Source organism: Cololabis saira, chromosome 1, assembly GCF_033807715.1.
Source record: "Cololabis saira isolate AMF1-May2022 chromosome 1, fColSai1.1, whole genome shotgun sequence".
In the NCBI taxonomy this organism is placed as follows: Eukaryota; Metazoa; Chordata; class Actinopteri; order Beloniformes; family Belonidae; genus Cololabis; species Cololabis saira.
Genome location: NC_084587.1, coordinates 15,672,351 through 15,696,413, shown reverse-complemented (window position 1 = coordinate 15,696,413; position 24,063 = coordinate 15,672,351). Strand labels below are relative to the sequence as shown.

The 24,063-nt window shown below is 39.2% G+C and overlaps 1 protein-coding gene across 1 annotated transcript; it reads left to right on the top strand.

Moving 5' to 3' along the window:
• The first annotated feature begins 1,087 nt into the window (after positions 1-1,087).
• wdr19 (WD repeat domain 19) lies at positions 1,088-24,063 on the top strand. Its single transcript, XM_061710198.1, has 36 exons — positions 1,088-1,177; positions 2,977-3,068; positions 3,187-3,252; positions 3,377-3,502; positions 3,666-3,784; positions 3,887-4,002; positions 4,220-4,300; positions 5,148-5,260; positions 5,355-5,528; positions 5,611-5,681; positions 5,763-5,935; positions 7,143-7,263; positions 7,364-7,470; positions 7,592-7,708; positions 7,795-7,950; positions 8,458-8,605; positions 8,736-8,949; positions 11,395-11,554; positions 11,655-11,765; positions 14,048-14,157; positions 14,239-14,296; positions 14,459-14,605; positions 16,496-16,578; positions 16,689-16,772; positions 16,858-17,004; positions 17,958-18,082; positions 18,277-18,386; positions 18,479-18,547; positions 18,639-18,716; positions 20,582-20,678; positions 20,804-20,928; positions 22,249-22,330; positions 22,427-22,577; positions 22,796-22,919; positions 23,010-23,086; positions 23,469-24,063. Exons 1-36 carry the CDS (start codon positions 1,172-1,174, stop codon positions 23,581-23,583), a joined length of 4,053 nt encoding a protein of 1,350 aa, XP_061566182.1. The 5' UTR covers positions 1,088-1,171; the 3' UTR covers positions 23,584-24,063.

The window sequence follows — 24,063 nt, the reverse complement described above, 5'->3', positions numbered from 1 at the left end:
GATTTGTAGGAAAAAAAGTTAAATGGAGTTCTATGGTCTTCATTAGGGATTCGTTTATTATGTTGTCTGAAAGTCTTTTCAGTTCTACTTGACTTGTGAGAAATTATTATTTTTTGTTTGTTTGTTTGTTTGTTTGTTTGTTTGTTTGTTTATTCATTTACTATTTATTCATTTATCTAGGTGAAATAAGTAACTGTGAGGTCATAAGACATGTGCTCCAAAGAAGTATCAATGATTACGAATGAATGAAAGGAAATTAGGAGAAATAGGATGAAATAAGTAAACAATTTAAAATGGAATGAGAAAAATTTCAATTTTTTCCCATTAAAAAAAGAATAAAGAGGAATGGAAAACAGAATCATTGGCTGTCTTTTAATTTACTAATTTATTACAGATTTTCATATGAATTCATTGTTAGTTTTTTCTAACTAACAATCAATTTTCTAACTATGCACCTTTTTAAAATCATTATTACATGCCTATTGTTATGTAGGTTAACTACACTAGAAAAATAACAATAACTTTAAAAAAAAACTCTAACATAGTAAAATCGGTGCAAAGATAACAGGAACAGTTCTTGAGCTACTAATAAATGTATGATAAATCCCAACACTGTTTTTTCAAATAAAGAAATACTTAAAAACTAAAAAAACATACAGGACTGTCTCAGAAAATTAGAATATTGTGATAAAGTCCTTTATTTTCTGTAATGCAAAAATGTCATACATTCTGGATTCATTAAAAATCAACTGAAATATTGCAAGCCTTTTATTATTTTAATATTGCTGATCATGGCTTACAGTTTAAGAAAACTCAAATATCCTATCTCAAAAAATTAGAATATTCTGGGAATCTTAATCTTAAACTGTAAACCATAATCAGCAATATTAAAATAATAAAATGCTTGCAATATTTCAGTTGATTTGTAATGAATCCATAATGTATGACATTTTAGTGTTTTTAATTGCATTGAATGAATAAAATGTAATAAAAATGCCACGCCTGTTGCTTGTGTTGTAAGTTGGAGGCGCCTGATTGGCTACTCGCTGTTGCCATGACAATGGCGCCGTAGACGCTTCGAGTGAAGCATTGTGGGTAAAACAGTCGTGTGGAAAATGTTCAGAAGAGAAGACAACAACTCACACTTATATGGTGAACAAAATACTTCACTATGAAGGTCGGTACCACCGAAAGGGCACAAAGCACCAGCTTTCTGTAGATTTGTGACTCGCAAGTTGACTTTTATCGCATGTTTAACCGAGCTAGCAGTTTACTGGCTAGCTCCAGGCTATCACGTTACTATCACAGTTTTACACAATATTTACATCGTGTTTGGATAAAAAAAACACCTCTGTTGGTTGGTATTATGTGGACTGGTGACATCTATCAAACTACATTTCCACACGTGTCATCGTAGGACGCTCCAGCGTGTATTTAGTGAATCAAATTGTAATGTTAGATAACCAAACGTATTGAAGTGGATTCTGACTCACAAAGACAAGATTAGGACCTCGTTTACTTTTTATATTTTATGTGCATGGTAAAGTACTAAGAAGTCTAGTTGTTTAAGGATATGTATCACAGATGCATACACAATCAGGAATGAAATGCATCAGATAAGACAATGCAAAGTATAAACTCTGGATTATATACTGTTAAAGTTGGATCCTCTGCAAATATCTCACATATGTATGTCAAAACAGTAAACTAAGAAACCTTTCCAGGAAAAAAAATGCATGTAATGATACTAATCATCCAAAGAAAGCCAACAGTTCAAACAGTCTAATTGATGCATTTACAAGACTGTCTCAGAAAATTAGAATATTGTGATTTTCTGTAATGCAATTACAAAAACAAAAATGTCATACATTCTGGATTCATTACAAATCAACTGAAATATTGCAAGCCTTTTATTATTTTAATATTGCTGATCATGGCTTACAGCTTAAGAAAACTCAAATATCCTATCTCAAAAAATTAGAATATTCTGGGAATCTTAATCTTAAAATGTAAGCAATAATCAGCAATATTAAAATAATAAAAGTCTTGCAATATTTCAGTTGATTTGTAATGAATCCAGAATGTATGACAATTTTTTAGTTTTTTTAATTGCATTACAGAAAATAAAGAACTTTATCACAATATTCTAATTTTCATAGACAGTCCTGTATATGGCAGTGGTGTAAGGCGTGACATGTTTAAGGGAAAGTCCTTAGCAAAAACAAACTTTCATGAGCCAGTGAAAAGAAAATCAAGTGAAAATCAACGTGGTCAAGGTCTTGTGTTGTGGACATCCTTCACTTTGTGCACTTGTATGAACTCTGGATGGACAGTTCTGTTTCCGTCTGCAGTCTTCTGTAAACCCATCTTGTCTTGAGAGATACTGATACCATATGAGGTGGTTATGTTCTCAATCAGGATGCCCTCTACTGAACACTGGTAGAATCATTTTAGTGGATATATCTTTAAGTCATATTTTGTAGTTTCTATCAGTGTAAGAGTTTGCTATGCAATGCGTTCACATGTTTTGTGGTTGAAACTAATACACTGAGAAACTGCTCAAACTTGTGTTAGCTGAAACTTCTCCACGTGGCTTTGAATGCACTTTTAGAGAGACTTTTATACTAGTCCTGACTATAGTCAGGACTATATATTTTAAACTTATACTTCACCAAATTAGTATTGGTTATCCATACAGTTTGGAAACTAACAAAATAGGAGAAAAAATGTTTACAGCGGAATTAAGAGAAGCTGTGATACCTTGGCTCTTAAATGCTGACAAAAGCTCCCAACAGTGAATTTCCACAGTTCTTCATTACATTTTATCTTTCTCTTAATGGGTCAAAGAACAACTTCAGGGATCTCATTTCAATACTTTTCTCACAAAGGAGAGAATTCTCACTATTTAATATGAAATGTATTACTCGAGACCCCTTGACTAGATAACAGATTGAATGATAAACTTTATCTTCACAGAGTGTTTTTGTCCTTGCTGACAAAGCCTGGGTGGGTTCTAACCTGCTGTATAAGTGGCAGAAAAGCCTTGGTAATTACATCGCTGTTGCTGGGTGAGTTGGCTGTTGTGGTACAAAAAAAGAAAAAGTAACATTGAAAACCATATAATAATCTACTAATCCAGGCTTAAAATCAGCACTTTATTTGAAAATTGTGCTTCTTGTTATGCAGACAGGACAACACAGTGAAAATATTTGACCGACATGGACACAAATGGACAGAACTCAACCTTCCAGGGTAAGTGTGAGGATATCTTTTAGGGGTCTTTTTAGTTTAATTGATTACAGCTCATTTTTCAAACGTTTTCACAGTACGTTAATTTCCTCTCTCTATTCTGCTCTCTTTCTCCCACTTCTGTCAGGCGTTGTGTGGGGATGGACTGGGATAAGGATGGTGACATTCTAGCAGTAATAGCCTCAAAATCCAACTCCATCTGTCTCTGGGATGCCAGCGTCAATAAAACGACCCATATAGAAAGTGGGCTGAGGTATGACAACCCTGCATCCTATTTTTTGATATGGGAGAAGTTGGCACTGGTAAAAAAAAAAAAAAATTCTGACACAGAACCGTTTATGATGGTTCATATTAGTGAAAGTATTTCTGTTCACGTTCCTAATAATTAGCGTTTTTTTTCTTGCTTTTGGCTTTAGCAAAGATCAGATGTCGTTCATTTTGTGGTCAAAGACTGGTCCTCTGTTGGCTGTTGGAACGGCAAAAGGAAACCTGTTGATCTACAATCAGCAAACGTCACGCAAGATCCCCGTACTGGGTAAAATCCACATGCTCAACGCAGCTACTTTTTGATAGCTTGTTAGTCTTTAGTCACTTTTATTGTACTGATCAAGTGTACCTCTTTATCTGCACTTGGTAGGTAAACACACCAAGAAAATCACCTGTGGGTGCTGGAGTTCACAAAATTTACTGGCTCTTGGAAGTGATGACAACATTCTGAGCATCAGCAATCATGAGGGAGACACCATCAGACAGGTAGCCACTCTAATAAGAAGCATGTGTGTATGGAAGCAAAGACATCTTTCCACCACTGACACTGTAAAGTTTTTCACTTTACTTGATGATGCCTGTATTGCTCTTATGTTCATCTTGTGCATTTTCATAGAGCAAAACAATTTTGTTAATGTTATAAAAGACAAGAAAACAAGGATTTAGTTAGCATTTCTGAGTTTCTTTCTTTTTATTTTCTTAGACAACGTTTCGTGGCGAGCCTGCAGACATGTTCTTTTCCTTGATGAAAACAGATGAAAGGTCTTCTCAAGGGGAGAGCACCGTAAGTGTTCAACTTCTGTTGGTTATTTTAAGCATTATATGTTGTTGGCTACGGTCTTACATTGAGATAACCTTTTCAAATGCTGTAATTCAATCTTTAGTAAGAACATTTTCATTCCTTTTTCTCTCAGTATAGTCCCCCTCTGCACCTACATAATGTTGTATTCTGGTCTTCCACTGATCAAAGCAGTGATGCAGGTCTGCAGTTTGTTGCCCAAAGCATAGTCCTGGTTTTAGGTAAAAGGAAAACTATGTCTTGGTGTTTTATCAGGTAAAGTGCCTGTGGATGGTATTAGCTATGGACGATTAATAAAGTGCAGCAGTGCAACTGTTGGCCAAAAGAGCACTGACCATGCTGGAATGTTGATCTGAAAAATTCAATGTATATCCTGCTACCAAGCCATCTAATCTATCTTCTATGAATCAATACTAGAGACAAATAAAAAAAGTTAAAATGTTGAAAATAATGCCAATCTACCTCAAAACACTCCACCTGCTTTTCTGCACTGTTTAATTGTATATACTGTTCATATCCTGTTTATACATATTTTATACGTATCTTTTGTATTTTTTATATATTTTTTATTTCTGACTTTTCAGTCTTTTTACCCCTCCCCTATATGTGTGTACTGCTGTCAACAAATACGTTTCCCCACTGAGGGAGAAAATAAAGGATATTCTATTCTATTCTATAAAGAAAAATGTCTTTGTGTCTTAACTTTAAGACCGTCTAGGACAGGCTCTTAGTTCAAGTACATTTGTTAGTAATGCAATTTGATGAGTTGGATCAAGAGCTTTGTGTAATACTACAGCAGATGTTCACAAAATAACAAACTCTGACCTTTCAGATTAGTTTGTCTTTGGACAAGAAGTCACTGATTCTTTTCAACATCAATGACCTGGAAAACCCAATAAAGTTGGCCTTTCAGCGACGCTATGGAAATATTGTGTCCTACCACTGGTATTGCACCCGCTCATACACTTACACTCTACTCTACATTGGTACTGAGCTCTGAGCTAAAATGTCTTTCTTCTCTTTCTCTGTGGCTGTCTAGGTATGGTGATGGATATATACTCATCGGCTTCTCCCACGGATACTTTGTGGTTATTTCCACACATATCAGGGAGATAGGGTGTGAGATCTACCAGACTCGCAATCATGAAGATTGTCTCAACAGTGTGGCCTACTCACCTGCACTAAACAAAGCTGCTTCTTGTGGAGAGAACAGGTACATATGGACCTGCATGGAGCCCCATCTTTTACTCTGCCATGGATAAAAGAAAAAACTGCTTTTTTTACTTTTGTTGCAGCATAAAGATCCACGAGCTCTCTGAATCCAAAGGCATCAGCAACGTAGTTAAACTGGATGATGAAATTAAAGGTAAAATGTCTTTTCCATCAAGAGTCATCTTGATAGGCTGTCTCGAACAAGTCATCCATGTCTTCGTCTCTCCTTCTGCAGGGCTGGATCAGCTCAGCTGGACGGATGATGGTCAGCTGTTAGCGGTTTCTACACAGAAAGGGACGCTCCATGTGTTCTTGTTTAAGCTGCCCATCCTGGGGGACAGTTTCGGTACGCGGCTGGCCTACCTCACCTCCCTGCTCGAGGTCACCGTCTCCAACCAGGTGGACGGGGTGAGAGCACGCAAATGTACCCAAAAAGAGCATAACATTAAAACAGCTCACCTAAATAATGGAAATTAGTCTTAAACCAGCAAAGAGAGGCTATATATGTGCAGCACAAAGAAAGTAAAACTCCATGCTGAGGCCTCACAGTCCTTAAAGGCTGTAGTTTAACTTGAGAAAATGTTATGGATTTCTGCTGTTATTGTAAAAATCCTGATTTGGGACGGTAGCTCTGAGGTTGGAAACACCTAAAACCTGTCCAGAGACAAGATGCCCTTTCAGTTGAGTGAATTTTTTATTTTAGTTTTTGTTATTGCTCGTGATAGCAAATTCTTGAGAGACAGCAGGGTTATAGATGAGTTTCTGCATTACAAGTGTCCACATGCAACTGGCTCATCTCAGTCTGACAGCTGAGTTCCTAAAAAGATTATGAACCAGTGAACCGTTGCAACCTCCAAAGAAGGGATGAATTTGCGTTGTACATAAGATGAATTGTTCAATATTTGGAAGGGATCCCAGCCTTTTGTAAGGAGCAAATTAAATTTGTGGTTCCCGGCCAGTAAAAGTTCAGACGGGGGAGGAATTTCTTTAGGTACAAAAGTCTGACTCCACTGCAAAAGAATTTCCCCTTTTTTTTCATATTCTTCTTTTCTTAGGACACACCCATCAACTTTTGTGAGCATCTAAGTTTTCCTTTGTGTAAATATTAGGCTTTTCAATAAAATATTTACATATTTCCTTGCAGTGGATCATCTGGAAATGTCTAACCATTCAAAGTGTAGGAATCTGTTAAATTCTTATCACGGTAGATTATTTATACCATCAGTGTGGTCACGGTTGACTTTGTTGCCATAAAATTAACTGAACATGCTCTTTTGCACTGATAGTTTAAAGTGTTCATTTCTGTTTCAGGTATCGTTGTCCTGAACAGTTTTTATATTGACCCCAGTGAAAGTAACTGCTGAGCAAAAACACTCAACTCATGTCAAAACAACCAGGTCACAATTAGTTTAAGATTTTCCACAAGTCCATAATGCACACACATCTAGCATTGTTTGTAAAAAAGAAACCCATCCACATAGGTGTCATGTTTGAGACTTACAATACATTATGATCATATTCATCATCAGACTCCAGGGGGTAGAATAGAAAAAAAATAGTGATTAGTGTAATTCTTCAAGTTATTTTTTCTTTCTTCAATCAATTTGTGTTATAGGAGAGTCCCGTGGCCATAGAGGTGGAAGTGGAGCCCACATTCATTGCCTTGGGACCCTATCACGTGGCAGTGGGGATGAACAACAGAGCCTGGTTTTACGCCCCGGTGGAGCAAAAACCTGGTATGTTCATGCTGCTTCAGTCTGAAACACTTGAGTTGTGTTTGAGTGAGTGAGAGTCTTCACGTTTACATCGCTGAGATGTTATTAATGTGTCACTCAGGTTTCAGAAAGCTAAAGGACATCGAGTATCTGGGGACAATCGCCAGCATGTGCCTTAACTCAGACTACGCGGCAGCTTTGTTTGAAGGAAAAGTGCAGCTGCATATGGTGTGTCACTTATTTGTTCTTGTTTTGCTTCACTTTTTATTAACCCCTGAACTATGACAGAACACGCTACAGCGTCTGTGACTTCAGCATTAATGAGCCACAAGTCTGTGTTGTGTTTCAGATTGAAGGGAGAGATCAGGAGGAGAGGAAGCAGATGAAGCTTTTTCCAGATGATGACAGAAAAGGCCGGATCCTTTGCCACGCCCTCACCGCTGACTTCCTCTACTACGGCACTGACGTAAGGTTCAGCTCGCTGTCTCCATCAGCCACACTGTCATTTTATTGCTGCTATTCTAGCTCTATTTCTTTGTGTTTTCTTCTCAGTTGGGCAACGTGGTGTGTGTGTTGGTGGAAGATTGGGAGACGGTGAGCAGCTACAGCCATTCAGTCGGTGTGAGGAAAGTGTTTCCTGACCTAAACGGCACAGGGCTGGTGTTCATCGATGACAAAAACGGCGGCTTCCTGTACCTTCCTGCAAATGTCAGTACATTTATATCACTCTTTTCTGAATCCACACAGCCAAATTAAAAGTTATTTATATTGTGGTTAAATACAGGACTGTCTCAGAAAATTAGAATATTGTGATAAAGTTCTTTATTTTCTGTAATGCAATTATATATATAATATTGCAAGCCTTTTATTATTTTAATATTGCTGATTATGCCTTACAGTTTAAGATTAAGATTCCCAGAATATTCTAATTTTTTGAGATAGGATATTTTAGTTTTCTTAAGCTGTAAGCCATGATCAGCAATATTAAAATAATAAAAGGCTTGCAATATTTCAGTTGATTTGTAATGAATCCAGAATGTATGACATTTTTGTTTTTGTAATTGCATTACAGAAAATCACAATATTCTAATTTTCTGAGACAGTCCTGTATATGGCAATATCCATGAAATGGCATGATTAAATTGTTTTTCTGATCAATTATCTCAAGTATACCGTAACAGTGTTACTAAATATTGTGTGTGTGTTTCTGTTCAGGCAACAGCCTCCTGCTTTGAGCTTCCCAATTTTTCCCCCACCATCACAGGAGTGCTGTGGGACACCTGGCATGCAGACAGAGGAGTGTTTGTTGCCTATGACGATGATAAGGTCTACACCTACGCCCTCCATAAAACTACAATACACGGTAGGGACGGCCACGCCGTCTTGCAGTGGCATGTTTTTAAAAATGAAATGACAGCCCTGTAAAAGCTGTCTGCCTTCTTTTCTCGGTTTGTTTTAAACTTCATTTTTTGTCCATCTGTCACTCTGTTTAGGCCCACAGGTGGTGTTGGTGGGCAGCACTGCTCTCCTCTTTTCCCAGAAACCTTTGCTCCTGTACAACGGCGAGCTGACCTGTCAGACGACAAGTGGTAAAACCAGCGAAGTGGCTCTGAGCACGCACTCGTTCCTCAAGAGCCCGAGTGACACAGCGACCGATTCACCGCCAGACCTCAAAAACCAGCTCGCCCAGGCTCTCATGCTCAAAAGGTCAGCCACTCCATTATTATTATCTCGTGTCTGCTTCTAATGTACAGTAAAAAGGTTTAGAAACATACTTCTTTTGTTTTACTTTTTCATAGGTTTTAAAGTTTCCTTGACCTCACACTTAGTCCAGTCTGTTTTGGTTTGAGAAGATGCAGCTGCTGAAAATTGCCTCTTGTGGATACAGTTACATTACAGGGGACATATTGTGCAAAAAAAAAAAAAAAAAAACTTTTTCTCTGCTTGAGAAAAAAATACTACATTTCAAATTTCTCTTTCTAAAAAAAATAAATATAATCAACATAAAAAAAATAAAAAATAAATAATCAACATATATCAATGACATTAATAAGAATTAAGATGTGATTTTAAACTGGTTTATAATGCTCATTAGTTTCCCTTTGTGTTACTTCAGCATTCCTACCTGTGATGTGCATGTTTTAACTACTACTGTCATTTAGCAGACGCTTTTATCCAAAGCGACTTACATCTGAGAGAACAACACAAGCAATAAATCACATAGGAGGGTACAGCTGGATCAGTGCTGGTCAGACTGGTGAGAGTCCAGTTGGACACAGATGCTGCCATGCCAGTGCTAGAATTTAAAAAAACATTTTTTGTTCCCTTCTCACTCAACACAACAGTCCCTTTATACAAGAAAGCTATGTCTAAAAAGACACCATCATGCGATCTTGTCATAAGTGCATGCAGTTTACTCAGTGCTGAGTCCTGCAAAGAGCTGGATCTTCTAACTAATTCTGATGAGCAGAGAAGTTTACTAGATGCAGAAGTGCTCCTTAAAGAGCTGAGTCTTTAGCTTGCTCCTGAAAGTAGGTACAGACCCTGCAGATCGGACAGAGTTTGGTAGGTTGTTCCACCACCGGAGAACAATGGAGGAGAAGAATCTAGCTACTGATTTCACGCCATGTTGTGGTGGAAGCACCAGGCATCTTTTTTTTTTTAACAAATTATGCCAGTTCATGACAAGGGCAGGTTTCTAAAGACTTAAAAAGTAACACATTTTTCTTATCTGAACTTCAGATTAGGGAAATCTTAGTGTTTTAGAGTAAAATTGCATTGAAATATTTGCCACTTTGTGTTTGCTGGAGCTCTCAGGTTAAGTACAGGTTTAAATTACATGCTTATAGGTAAAGCAAATGTAATTTATGTCCAAGATTTAAGATTGCATGGTTCTAGAATGCAGTACTCCACAGCTCAATTCATCCCTGAAACTTCCTGCTATGAACGAAGGTGTAAATTACATGGCTGAGACTGCTGCTGCTGTGTTGTATCTTTGTGGTATTTTGGTTAAAATATGTTGTGTTGTAAAATGTAGCCTTGATTAAACCAAAACTGCTGAGAGCAGCAAAATATAACCTTGGGCCGACTAAATATACAGACTGGTACACTGCCCCAAAAGATTAACATTTACTTTAAAAATGATTTTGTCTACTCGAATCGTAAGAATTAATCATCTTTTATGCCTTAAATTGGATATGCTTCCTTTGTTTCATTGTCATTCTGCATCTAGACGCCTGATGTTTCTTCTGACCCTTTGGGATGCAACTGCTTAATTAAATCTTCTGAAATCTGGATCATCAAGTTGGAGAGAACATATTAAAGAGCGTTTATTTGGTATTTCCACAATGTCACAGATATTTCATGTAAAAGACCTCAAGTAGCTGAACTTTTGAAGTCAGTATTAGTATGGCATACTATATCTCCTTTAACTTTGTACAGGGCTATTTGTAGAATAATGCTAACATTTTAAAGATTGTGAGAGACCTGCAACCTAAAAGTGATTAGTATTCATGTTTTGGTTATTAAATATCAGGGGGAAAAAACACAATTTTGCAGATATATTGCTTTGCCTCAGACTGAGGCAGCGGTAGTAAAGTTTCTCCATGGTCTCAATCAATAATTTTATGGGCTTATTTTTAGGAAGCCGGCTCGTTAAATGTGCACGAATCAAGTTTGCATTCCTTGCAGATTTCCAGACTTAGAGGGAAAAAAGGAAATTTCATGACTAAAAATGTCTTCAGAAAGAAAAAGTCAGTGTTGTGACACTTTATGTTAAATTTTCAGTTTTCAGTCAAAATTAGTTTTGATTCAAGCAATTAGGTTGTTTGTTTTTTTTTGTTAAACAAAGCTAATTCTGTTTTAGGAGACCTAGAGAGATTTCTTCCAGACGGTCTAAATGCCTGTATGACATGGCTAAAGTTATAAAAGAGTCTATACTTGCCCAAAAACTTGGCTTTTAGTTTGGTAGGGAACTGGATAACTGGTCTCTTTTTGGTGGGTATCCAGATTTTCCCTATTCATCCACCCCAACTTCCTCCCTACTTCTGACTTGTGACTGTTTTCGGTCCATCTCGCCTGACTTAAACTTCAGTACACTTTTTCTGTCATAATCAAACGGCATATGAATGTAATCCAAGTACCCCTCGCTAGGTTTCATGAGGCCTGGACCTTGTGCAAGTCTGGAGGCAGCGATGAAGATTGGTCTGAGTTAGGCAGAGCCTGTCTGGTCCACATGGAGGTTGAGCTTGCCATCCATGTCTACCGCATGAGCAGAAACGTGGGTATGGTCATGTCACTCCAGAAAATCCAGGTACGTTTGCATATACAGTATGTCTGAATGTTACCAGGCAAATGCTCTTCCTGTTCTAACAAATTGTACATAATCCTTCTCTATATTTTACTCTTTCCAGGGTATAGAGGATAAGAATTTACTGGCAGGACATTTGGCCATGTTTCTGGATGACTACGACCTGGCCCAAGACCTTTATCTTTCATCTAGTTGTCCAATTGCTGCTCTGGAGGTGTGTACGTGTTAGACCCGCTGCCTGCTTTTATCCTGACATGAACTTGTCTAAGGTCAAGATCCAATTTACTTACATAGCACTTTTGAAAACAGCCAAAGTTGACCAAAGTGCTTTACTAATACAAATAAATCAATTGAATAAAGACCATTTAAAATACCATCTAATGACAGGATGTCTAAGCTCAAACCAAATTTAAAATGAGACAGTGGAAATAAGTTTTAAAGTGTTCAGACAAATATGGTGATGCCAGTTCTTTAAACTTTAAGAAGAAACAATAAAATCGTATAATCTGTTCTAAGATGGACAGGAATCCAGAGGAGGGATACCAGAACTGGGATTAATATGCCCACGTTTGCTTGTCCCAGTCAAGTGCTGAGCAGCAGTATTTTGCTCTCTCCGAAGATGACAAACTGACAACTGTTCTAAACCCTGATATCTATATATATATATATATATATATATATATATATATATATATATATATATATATATATATAGGCATTCATTACTCTTTCAAATTCACTTTGGTTAACAGTTTTAACTGGAGGAAGCTAGTACAACAACATGGCTGATCTATTCATTCAGTTTAAATGGGTTTTTCTAACATTTAACAACTATTTTAAAACACAAATGAGCAAATTACCTTAAAGGGCCATGAGTTTATTTTGTTTATTGTTGGCTTTGTCTCGAACACCACAAAACCCATCAAATTAAAAGCGTCAAAATATCAAAACAAGCAAAACAATTTAACAGTCTCATCCAAAAAAAAAGCACAACAGCAAAACAATGTGTTCAAGAGGGAACAGGAGGAAGCAGAACGCTTATTTAGTCCTGTCCCTTCCTCACAATATCATATGATATATGCCATACAAAAAAATAATTACAATTTAAAAATTAAAATAAAAGAAAATTAGAAAAGAAAGAAAAGACAAGATAACAACAAAAAAATAAATAAATACAACACAAACAACCAATAAAAAATTGATTTGATTTGATTTTTGATTTGATATGTTTATTTGGTCACGTTATAGAAGTCAGTAGTCAATACAATGTTTTTTTTGCATGTATATCAAACAAGGACCAAAAGGTGTAGACTGAAGCCAAAGCTTATTTTGTCTACCCTTTAAACACAATGTAACCACTATAGTGCAAGATTTGAAAAAACAAAAACAAAATAACTACATGAGAAAAAAAAATATATATATATATATATGTATATATGAGAGAAAGAAAGAAACAAAGTAAATAAATAAGAAAAAGAAATAAATGTTGCTCAAACTGGCCTATCTCGGCTTAACAGCATCAAGATGTTCATATTTACACGCGTGCATAGATTCACCCACACACACCAAACCCACCTATATATAGTATACATTGCTGTGCATACATACATACATATATCAAGATCAAGGCATAATTAAACCGGCTTTCTACAATATTCTAAATTAAAAAATCCAATCTCCCAGTCACCTCTCCCATGATCCATGACCCAGCCATGAATGCAGGCAGTTACATTTGTATCGTATATGATCCATCACACAAGGAACAGAATAACAATTGTGGCAGCACCGTCTTGCATCTGATCCGAGTGATCAAAATAAATTAAAATTAAAAACAAGTTTCTGTCTTATTCCTGCGATACAGATAATTCATCAAGAGCTGCAGTGAATCACAACCTCTAGATTTAAATGTAAAAAATCACCGAACTGTACTAAAAAGTTTCTTTCAATTAAAATTAAAGCAAACAAAGGGTATTTAAGATGGGTCAAAAAAGTGGATCTGTTAACCGTGTCAAAAGCAGCAGTCGCATCAAAAAAGCTCTAAAGCGGCACTTACCTCAAGTTTCCTGCATCAACAGTTGGAAAAAGCTAATTGAAAACTCTTAAAAGGGCAGTTTGAGTGCTGTGGTGAAGCTTAAAATCAAACAAATAGATACTAAACTCATAAAAAGGCAAAAAAAAACGTTTTGTAATGTTTAAGAACTCTCTCCAAGACTTGAAATCAAAAAGGGGATGAGGGGATGGGATGGAAGTCCAAATTCTTCTTTTTTGGAAGTGGCTAGACAACAGTAAGTTTAAAAGCAGTTGGAACGACACCTGGTCTCAGGGATTTATTCACCCAAGCTGGAAGAAAAACCCAGCTGTGTTGACAATATCTTTAAATAGATGAGCAGGAAAGGTGTCCGAATGTACAATTATCTGGAAAAGAGCGTATCAGATGTATTGAATCTGATGTGATGTAATTATGTGTGTGTGGGGGGGCTTTGTTTTTTACAATAGATGAGAAGAGATTTACTGCACTGGGACATGGCTCTGAAGCTGGCCAAGAGGCTTGCAGAGGACCAGATTCCCTTTATATCCAAAGAGTATGCAGTCCATCTGGAGTTTATGTAAGTGAATACACAGATCTCATACATTGTACTATTCAGATCAATCGAAATGATGATAAATCTCTCTTTGTCTCTTTGCAGTGGAGATTATGTTAATGCACTGGCACACTATGAAAAAGGGATTACTCACAATAATAAAGTAGGTGCACTCTCATTTCTCAGCTGCTTCAGTTGATTTTTAGCATATTTTTGCTAAACGTACAGTAGTAATAATATCCTTCAGAGTTGTAAAGGTTGCATAGAACATATGATAATATGATAATCTTGGCTCTCCTCTCGCTGTGATCGTCCTTCTGTGCAGTTCCAAGAGCACGATGAGGCGTGCCAGGCAGGACTAGCCAGAATGTCCATCAGGATGGGCGACATTCGCCGAGGAGCCGCTCAGGCCATTCAGCACCCGAGCAGAGTCCTCAAAAAGGAATGTGGAGCCATTCTGGAGAGCATGAAGGTAGGTTCGTATGAAAATAGATGGAGGTTATGTCGAGATCACGAGATCTGTTACCACAGTAAACATGTTTGTGATCAGTTTATGCATTATGTCAATGGATATTGCTATGAATGCCAACACAAATAGTTCAAATTGGTGACTTAGAATGAAAGTATTTGGATAAATTCTTAAGAAGAAACAATGAAAAGTTCAGTGTATGCACATTTATTTACCCCCTTTTGCTTTGAAGTCCTAAATTTAGATCTGGTGCTCCTCAGAACCTCCAGAAATCACATTATTAGTTCAATCAATTCCTCTACCGGTAATTAAAGTGTCACATGACTTCAGTGCATGAACATCTGTCATAAAAAGCTCCAGGGTTTGCAACATCACTAAAAAAGAGGCACCAACAAGCAGGTAGCACAATGAAGACCAAGAAGCTCCACAAACAGATGTGGAAATTCTGGAGAAAGAAAAATCTGGGCTGGTGTTCATTAAAAATATAAACAAATATTTATTAATCAGAGATGTGACGGGAAGTGGCACCCTAGTGGTTACAGAAGTGGACTGGAGTCTAGAGGATCCAGGTTCAAACCCCTAGAATGCAACCCAGGTCAACCACCCTGGGCCCCTGAGCAAGGCCCTCAATCCCAACCGCTCCCCGGGCGCCGTTCATATGGCAGCCCACTGCTCTGTAGTCTAATCAGAGACGGGTTAAATGCAGAGACCTCTGTCCGGAAGAAGCTCAGCAGAGGTTGTACTTCCTGCGTCAGTTCAGGAGAGTTTAACCTGCCACAGCAGCTGCTGCCCACCTTCTACTCTGCCATCATACAGTCTGTTCTCTGCACTTCTGGTTCAGATCGGCCACCAAACTAGACAGGCACAGACTGCAACGGACAATTAGGTTTGCAGAGATGATAATTGGGACTAACATCTATCCAGGACCTGTACCGGTCCAGGACCAGGAAGCGGGCAGGTAGCATCTCTGCAGACCCCTCACACCCAGGACACAGTCTGTTTGAACTCCTCCCTTCTGGACGGCGCTACAGAGCACTGTACGCCAAAACCTCCAGACTCAGAGACAGTTTCTTCCCCCAAGCTGTTGCTCTGATGAACTCTCAACACTCATAGAGTCTCAGAGTAATCACTGTGCAATAATAACAATAACAATAATAACAGTAATTATAATAACACAATCATATGCTGTAACAATGCACCTAATAATCATATCTACCTCATTCTGCTGCACCTTTCACTTTTAAATTGTATATATGTTAATAAGAGCTGTCATTTGTCTATACCTATTAACCTATTTACTGTAGTGTGAGCGATAACAACCGAATCAAATTCCATGTCTTGTCTGACCGACCTGGCCAAATAAACGTGATTCTGATTCTGATGTAAGTTTGTGCTCTATGAAGGAGATGCAAACTGCCACAGCAGTAAGTTTGTCCGTTTTAAGTCCCAGATGCCAGAAATGCTGTCAGGAATGTATTTTTGGTGAAATCCAAAATCCACTGGAGACTTTTCAGACGCGTAGAAGAATGTAATCTGGTCAGATGAGGCTAAAAACTGAATAAAAATCACACGTATGACACAAGCCCATTACAGTGCAAATAACTCACACAATCACAAGGAAGCACAGTGGTGGCAGCATCATACTGTGAAGATGTTGTTTTTTTTCCTATTTAGAAGGTGTGGAAAATTGTCCAGAACTGAGGAAATTACATCTGATACTAAATCCAGGGAAGATTCAGTGTTCACCTGTCTTCAGTCCGTCCTGCGTCTTCATCTTTTTTTATTGAGATGCTTCCACATGTTTCAAAATCTGCAACAAATGAGCATCAGCTACTGATTTTGAAGTCATTTTTGACATATTTTGATTCATGGTGGGTTTTTCTTTCATTACAGCAATTCTCTGAAGCTGCTCAGCTATATGAAAAAGGCCAGTATTATGACAAGGCTGCATCCGTTTTTATTCGCTGCAAAAACTGGTGAGACGGCTTTCAGCTTTCAGTTTCCCTTCTTCTTGTTTCTTATGATTAGCATTTCTTTATTTCTCTCCTTCCTGGTTGAATTCCTCTTTTTACCACGTTGTCCTCAGGCCGAAGGTGGGAGAGTTGCTCCCGAATGTCTCCTCTCCGAAGATTCACCTGCAGTATGCGAAGGCCAAAGAGGCTGATGGAAAGTAGGTTTCCAGTTTCTGCTTCTTCCTTCTTCACAGACAAGTGTATTAAAACCAGCACTGGTGTAACGAGGAGTTTGTGCGTCAGGTACAAGGAGGCAGCGCAGGCCTACGAGAATGCAAAAGACTGGGACAACATGATCCGTGTGCTGCTGGACCACCTGAAGAGTCCAGAGGAAGCCGTTCGCATCGTCAGGCAGACACAGAGCATCGATGGAGCAAAGATGGTAGCCAGGTGACACAAAATTAATAATAGATGCACTTTAAAATGAATCAATTATTTTGAATAAATACCTGAATTTACCTGCTGATGATTAATTTTCAGAATGAGCTTGTTGCTTTTGCATTCCTATAATCAGTACTCAAGTTGTAAAAAAGAATCAGGGGCGGTGGTGGATTTTATCATATGGAGACAGATAATTTGTGCTGATTACAAATAATATAATATATTACAAATAATAGCACTGACCAAAACACCTGCAGAAATACTGCAGGACTGACATAGCAGCAGTTAAATGCAGCCTTCTGTAAGCTTTAAATATCCACTGGGCTTACATCAAATACATCAAAACACAACAATAAAAAACTGTTTTATGAACTTATCAATATGATTCTGTCCTTCACAGGATAAGTAAAATGGATCACTGCAAAAACTCACAATCTTAACAAGAATATTTGTTATTTGAATACGGCTGAGAAAGTTCGGAGGGCTGAAAGTTTGGCCAAAGTTTTGGTTGATAATTTTTTTTTTTTTTTCTAGTTAAAATGTCTCATTTTAGTAAAAGAATCTCATTACACTTAAAACAAGACTCATCACTGGAAAAAACAACAATTTTCACCTGTTTCAAGTAGATTTTCACTTGAAATAAGTTGAAAAATCTGCCAGATGTTTTTGCTTGTAATAAGAATATAAATCTTGTCCCACTGGCATATTTTCCTACTTATTTCAGGTTAAAATTTACCTGAAACAGGTGAAAATTGTCACATTTTTCTAGTGTTATTTTTCAGGTGATGATCCTAAATGTTGAAATAGCAGTAAAACCACATTGATTGATGAAATGACATAAGGGATGGAAAGGGGGGATGATTTTGACTGTTTTTATTTCAGGGGGGGATGCCATCCCCCCTCATCCCTCCTCAACTCCAGTACTGCCTATAATGATTGACATTAAAACTTGCGTGTTCCAGGTTCTTTCTGCGGTTGAACGACTACGGCTCGGCCATCCACTTCCTGGTTCTGTCTCAGTGCAATGATGAAGCGTTCCAGCTGGCGCAGCAGCACGGACAGATGGAAATCTACGCAGCCATCATCGGTCAGTGTGTGTCCGAATCCGTGTATCCAGAGCAGGTGGACTTGAAACTACACTCTCCATGGGTCACCCTTCATTTCCTTTACCTAATGGCCTCTGCTGTCCTTTTTTTTAACAGTGCAATTCTAATTAAACGGACAATGAATTAAGTCATAATTGTCTATAACTTCTTGGCTCACAGAGTTTGTGCTCTGCAGGCTCTCAGGCAACACAGGAGGACTACCAGAGCATCGCTCTGTACTTCGAGGGAGAGAAGATAAACCTGCAGGCTGGCAAGTTCTTTCAGAAGTGTGGGCAGTACAGCAGGGTAGGAGCCAGCGCTTCGCTTATTTACTCATCAGTCATCCTAAAGATTCCTATCACTTGTACTGCTTCTTTGACAATATGACTTCCTCTCAGGCTCTGAAGCACTTTCTTAAGTGTCCGAACACGGACGACAACCAGGCGATCGAGATGGCGATTGAGACGGTGAGAGTGGTGTCGTGCAAGATGAGTCCATGTGTGCTGAACAATCCCATTCAGTTATGAGTTTTTATGGTTATGTGCATGTCTGCTCCAGGTGGGCCAGGCCAAGGACGGCTCTCTGACCAATCAGCTGATAGATTACCTGATGGGGGAAAGTGATGGTATACCCAAGGTAATCAATACACAGGAGCCTTGTGTTTTTGTTTAAACTGTTGCCATATTTCTACTTATAAATGGTTTGTGTTTTAAAGCTGCAATGCGCACTATAGATAAAGCTCTCTTAGCATAAATCCAATATAATATTTGTGTATTTGTGTATATTAATGTAGTTTTATATAAACTGTTGTGTTTTAGTTACATTATAAAAAGTCATTTGTATGTGCTGCAGTGAGTTGACCAAGTTGACCTTCTTTACGTAAATATTAATACAAACCACTGACAGGCTCATAAGGAGTAACATAATGTAGGCCTTTGTGTTTTCAGACACCTTAGCTTTTCCTTTTTGATTGCAATATACAGGTTGACCACTAGATGTCACTAAATTCGTCACAATACCTTTATTATATAGTGTTTATGCTCGGTAAAGGTTATTGTGGCAGGGTGGAGAAGTTGATGGGACACGCACCTGTGTCCCATCCGCCTGAGTGGCTGGTTCTCTCCACCCTGCCTGCTTTATAAGGCGGAGCCGGACAGCAGCGAAGGGGGTCGGAGGAGCTGCGGGCGTGAGGTGCTTCTGCACTGTGTGTCGTGTGTGAATAAATAAAGGGTCTGCACGAAACTCCGTGTCTCTCCGTCCTTCGGTCGGGCCCCCGTGGCACTCGCCCTGCCACAGTTATTTCCACACCTAGTTATGTTGTCCTCAGGTCGAGCAGTGCTGCTTTATTTCCACATCTCATTTCTCTCCGTCAGTGCTCGACTTGGGTCTGTCGTGTTGCTTGATTGTAATTAATGAAGTGTGTGTCTGGAGATCAAGTATCTCGGGGTCTTGTTCGTGAGTGAGAGAACGATGGAGCGTGAGATTGACAGACGGATCGGTGCAGCATCCGCAGTAATGCGGTCGATGTACCGGACCGTCGTGGTGAAGAGGGAGCTGAGTCGAAAGGCGAAGCTCTCGATTTACCGGTCAATCTACGCACCCACCCTCACCTATGGTCATGAACTTTGGGTAGTGACCGAAAGGACGAGATCGCGGATACAAGCGGCCGAGATGAGTTTCCTCCGCAGGGTGGCTGGACGCTCCCTTAGAGATAGGGTGAGGAGTTCGGTCACCCGGGAGGAGCTCGGAGTCGAGCCGCTGCTCCTTCACATTGAGAGGAGTCAGCTGAGGTGGCTTGGGCATCTGTACCGGATCCTCCTGGACGCCTCCCTAGGGAGGTGTTCCAGGCATGTCCCTCTGGGAGGAGACCCCGGGGAAGACCCAGGACACGCTGGAGAGACTATGTCTCTCGGCTGGCCTGGGAACGCCTCGGACTCCCCCCGGAGGAGCTGGAGGAAGTGTCTGGGGTGAAGGAAGTCTGGGCATCTCTGCTGGGACTGCTGCCCCCGCGACCCGGGAACGGATAAGCGGTGGAAAATGGATGGATGGTGTGTGTCTGGAAATTTTGTCTCCTAATACCATAATCGCAATCATCTGGTATGTGAGCAAATGATTTGGCAAAGTTTCAAAAGGAGACATTTCGTGCTGTTTTTATATCATCATAAATTCAGTCATGCATGTGTAACCCCTGCTTAAAGAAAAACGAAAAAACTTAAAAACTCAACCTATGGATGAAAATATGAGAAGAGTCAAATCACACAAAGGAAATGTGCTACAAAAATCTGTAAAATTATCCAAAATATATGCTGTTTGCGAGGGTTTTAAGAGTGAAACTGATACTGAACTCAAACTTGCATACTGGCCAAGTGTAAATGAACATCACTTTATTTAATTTATTTTGTATGTAAGTTCAAACAGCTAGTTAAGATCCTGAGGGAATTGAGACTGAAGCTTTTGGCTTGATTGTTTCTAGTCAGTTGACATTTATTTGTTCCTTTCAGGATGCAAAGTACCTGTTCCGTCTGTACATGGCCCTGCAGCAGTACAGGGAGGCGGCTCACACCGCCATCATCATCGCCAGGGAAGAGCAGTGTGCAGGTACAAACATTCACTGCTTTCAAAGCTGCTCGTATGTCTGTGAACTAATAACGGAATCAATTTTAGTTCTTTGTTAGTAATCTTGCAGTTTCTTAAATGTTTGTTTTGTGTGTTATGACTGTAAGGAAACTACCGTAATGCCCATGACGTGCTGTTCAGCATGTACACTGAGCTGCAGGCTCAGAATATTAAGATCCCTGCTGAGATGGCCACCAATCTGATGATCCTGCACTCCTACCTGCTGGTCAAGGTTAGTACGGATGAAACCCGTCGAGCTGCTGCCCCGAGGCTGTAAAATAAAAATACTGCGCTGCTGAGTGGGGATGGTCCGGCATGTCCTGTGATACTACTTTGTACCACTAGAGTTGACCTCTGACCTAAGAGGCTGACACATGAACTTTCCTGCAATATACTGCCCCCTTGTGGTCAGAAGCAGTACTGCCACATAGACTGGCTTTAAAGCAGCACTATGTAACTTTTCCACCTTAATATCATATTTCCAGAGTCATTGTAATGGTACATCAACTTCCTACAGGTTTAATGACACCTCTGTCATGGTCTGAGGGGTCTGTATCGCCTTCACTGGCACTATGTAACTTTGAGGTGCATGGTAGGAACCCTTCCACACTAAAAAACTACACATTTTTACGGCTTTGACTGCTTTACGGCATACGTCACTTCCCCCTCCTTCCCGATTCATAGTCAAGACGAAAGCTGGGCAGGGCGTGGAGCACAGGGCTCAGCAGAAGCTGATATCATGGCCGAAGCAGCGCAAAAAACTAAGAAAATAAAAGTTTTATAGGAGGAGGCGAAAAAAAAAGCGGGAGAGTAACAAGCTAAATGCCCGGACAAAAAATAAAATAAATGCCCGGTTCACTCGCTGGCGTGAGCTGAAAGACGAGGAGGGATGTCCGACAAGAGAGACAGAATTGTTATGATACAAATGTAAATGTAGAGTTCTATGTTCAATAAGAATCAAAATTAGAATGTTTTCACATACAGGGGATTCGTCTTGGGTTCTAGTATTTTTCCTGAGAACTGTAAAATTGTGCAGGGCTGATCTGCAAAATATAAGGAATGGGCATTCAGTTATTCACAGGTTATAAAGTATTTTTTTATTTTGTCAGTAAGTATGTTGGACTAGCGTATGAGTTTGTAATTTGGGGCGCATTATCTCGCTGAAACAGGACAGGGGGGCGGGGGTGACTTCACTGATAAAACCAAGTTTAACTTAGTGATTTTCAACATCGTCATATTATATTGTTTAGCCAAAAATAGATACATTACCTCTTCGCTATCCATCCTGCAAACGGCCGCTGAAAACAGAAAAGTAGCTTTGAAAGTCTGTCCCGTTCATTCACTATCAAAACAAATGCACGGGACGGGGACAGGATCTTTCCGGCAGTACGCGCTGGTGCTCATGGGAAATGTAGTGTTCTTTCTGGTAAAGCACTACCGCTTTTGTCCAAAGCAGCCGCCAAACTCAACAAAACTCAAAGTTACATTGTGCTGCTTTAACAGTTTGTTAGTTGAGTGTTTCTGACCTTGTAAGTGATGTGTTTTTATACAGCTCCATGTGAAGAGAGGAGACCACCTAAAGGGGGCACGGCTGCTCATTCGCGTCAGCAACAACATCAGCAAGTTTCCTGCTCGTGAGTGAACGTGATGGAGAGCTCGTCATACTCCCAAAACCTAAACCGGACATGTAGCCTGTACATCTTAAAACAGCAGTGTCTCTGTGTGTGTAGATGTGGTTCCCATTCTGACGTCAGCGGTCATCGAATGCCACCGCGCCGGTCTGAAGAACTCAGCATTCAGCTTTGCTGCCATGTTGATGAGACCAGAGTACCGAAATCACATTGACGCAAAGTACAAGAAAAAGATTGAAGCCATGGTTCGGTGAGTGACGACGATGTCTGCATCCAATTCAGTTCAAAATGCTTCATAGATCCACGAAGGGAAATTGATTTTCCAGTACAGCCCATCCAAGAGGAAACAAAAAACAAAGGCATTCAGTAGCGGGAGGTGTGTTTGTAGTTTTGTGAATGTATTCACAAAACATTACATTTCTCAATTTCCTTCTCCTCCATTTGTACTGCTTTCATGTCCACACACAGACGTCCAGACACATCCGAAATTGAGGAGGAAACTACTCCCTGTCCCTTCTGTGGCTTCCAGCTGTGCCAAAATGAGCTGCTGTGCATCTCCTGCAAGAACAACATTCCCTACTGTCTTGCCACGGTACAAACATACGACCGCTCATATGCTGTATTTCTTTCAAGAACGTAGTCTCCACTGTTTTACTTTTTCCCATCATTGTTTCTCCATCAGGGTCGTCACATGCTGAAAGAAGACTGGTGCATCTGTCCTCATTGTGAATTTCCTGCTCTCTACTCACAGTTTCTTCTGTAAGTAGCACGCTCACACGTAAAAGGCAGCTATGTTTTAGTCTAGTTGTTTATGGTCTACATTTGCTTCTGGAAAAATCAGCTTTCTAAAGTAAAACATCCCATATTTATTTTCTTGAATTCTGGTCAGTTCAGGATGACTAGCAAGGTATAAAAAGAAATAAAAAGTCTTTGAGCTGGTCTGAGAATTGTTTGGACAGTTAATGTAACAGTCTGCAGGCTTTATCCTTAAACTTAAGGATAAAGCTTAAAGGCTTTTTTAAAGCTTAAAAGCTCTTAAACTTATAACCATCTTCTCATGAAAACCCATCAGCAAAAAAGACGTTTTTCCTAGAGTTTATCATCTTTAACTTATTTACAATCTCACTGTACTTTGCTGCAGGTTGCTGGAAACTGAGAACACGTGCCCCATGTGCTCCGAGATCCTGATTGTTCAACAATTGAAAAAGATCTCCGATTGTTCCAAATACCTGCAGAATACGGATGCAGATCAATGATGAACACAGACGTGAGCCTGGCATCAACCCAGGGACCAAATATACTTTATTTTTAAAGTTATATTTAGTTGGGCTTTTTTTTTAATCACATTACTTATGTCCCCTATATGGCACTACCTAAGAGTCAGACATGATTTTTACTCAGTGAATACACCCTGCAACAAAATCTGCATTTCTTGCTGTGATATTATCTCTGACTGATATTCTACCAACATCAGATGATCAGCTGATTGATCGCAGCCAGTCAGCTGTTACACTGGCGTCACCATCAGTGAGCTCAACTTTCACAGCAGAATAAAAAGTGTATAATACTATGTGTGTGCGTGTGTGTACACACACATATATTACACTTTGTGTAAAAACTTGTCCATCATTAAAAAGAAGTCTGACTAGGGAGGGTTTGGAATCTGTATAAAAATGTATTTTTCTCCTTGTAATATCTTTGAATAAATGGATTGTAATAATAAAATAAATTATGAG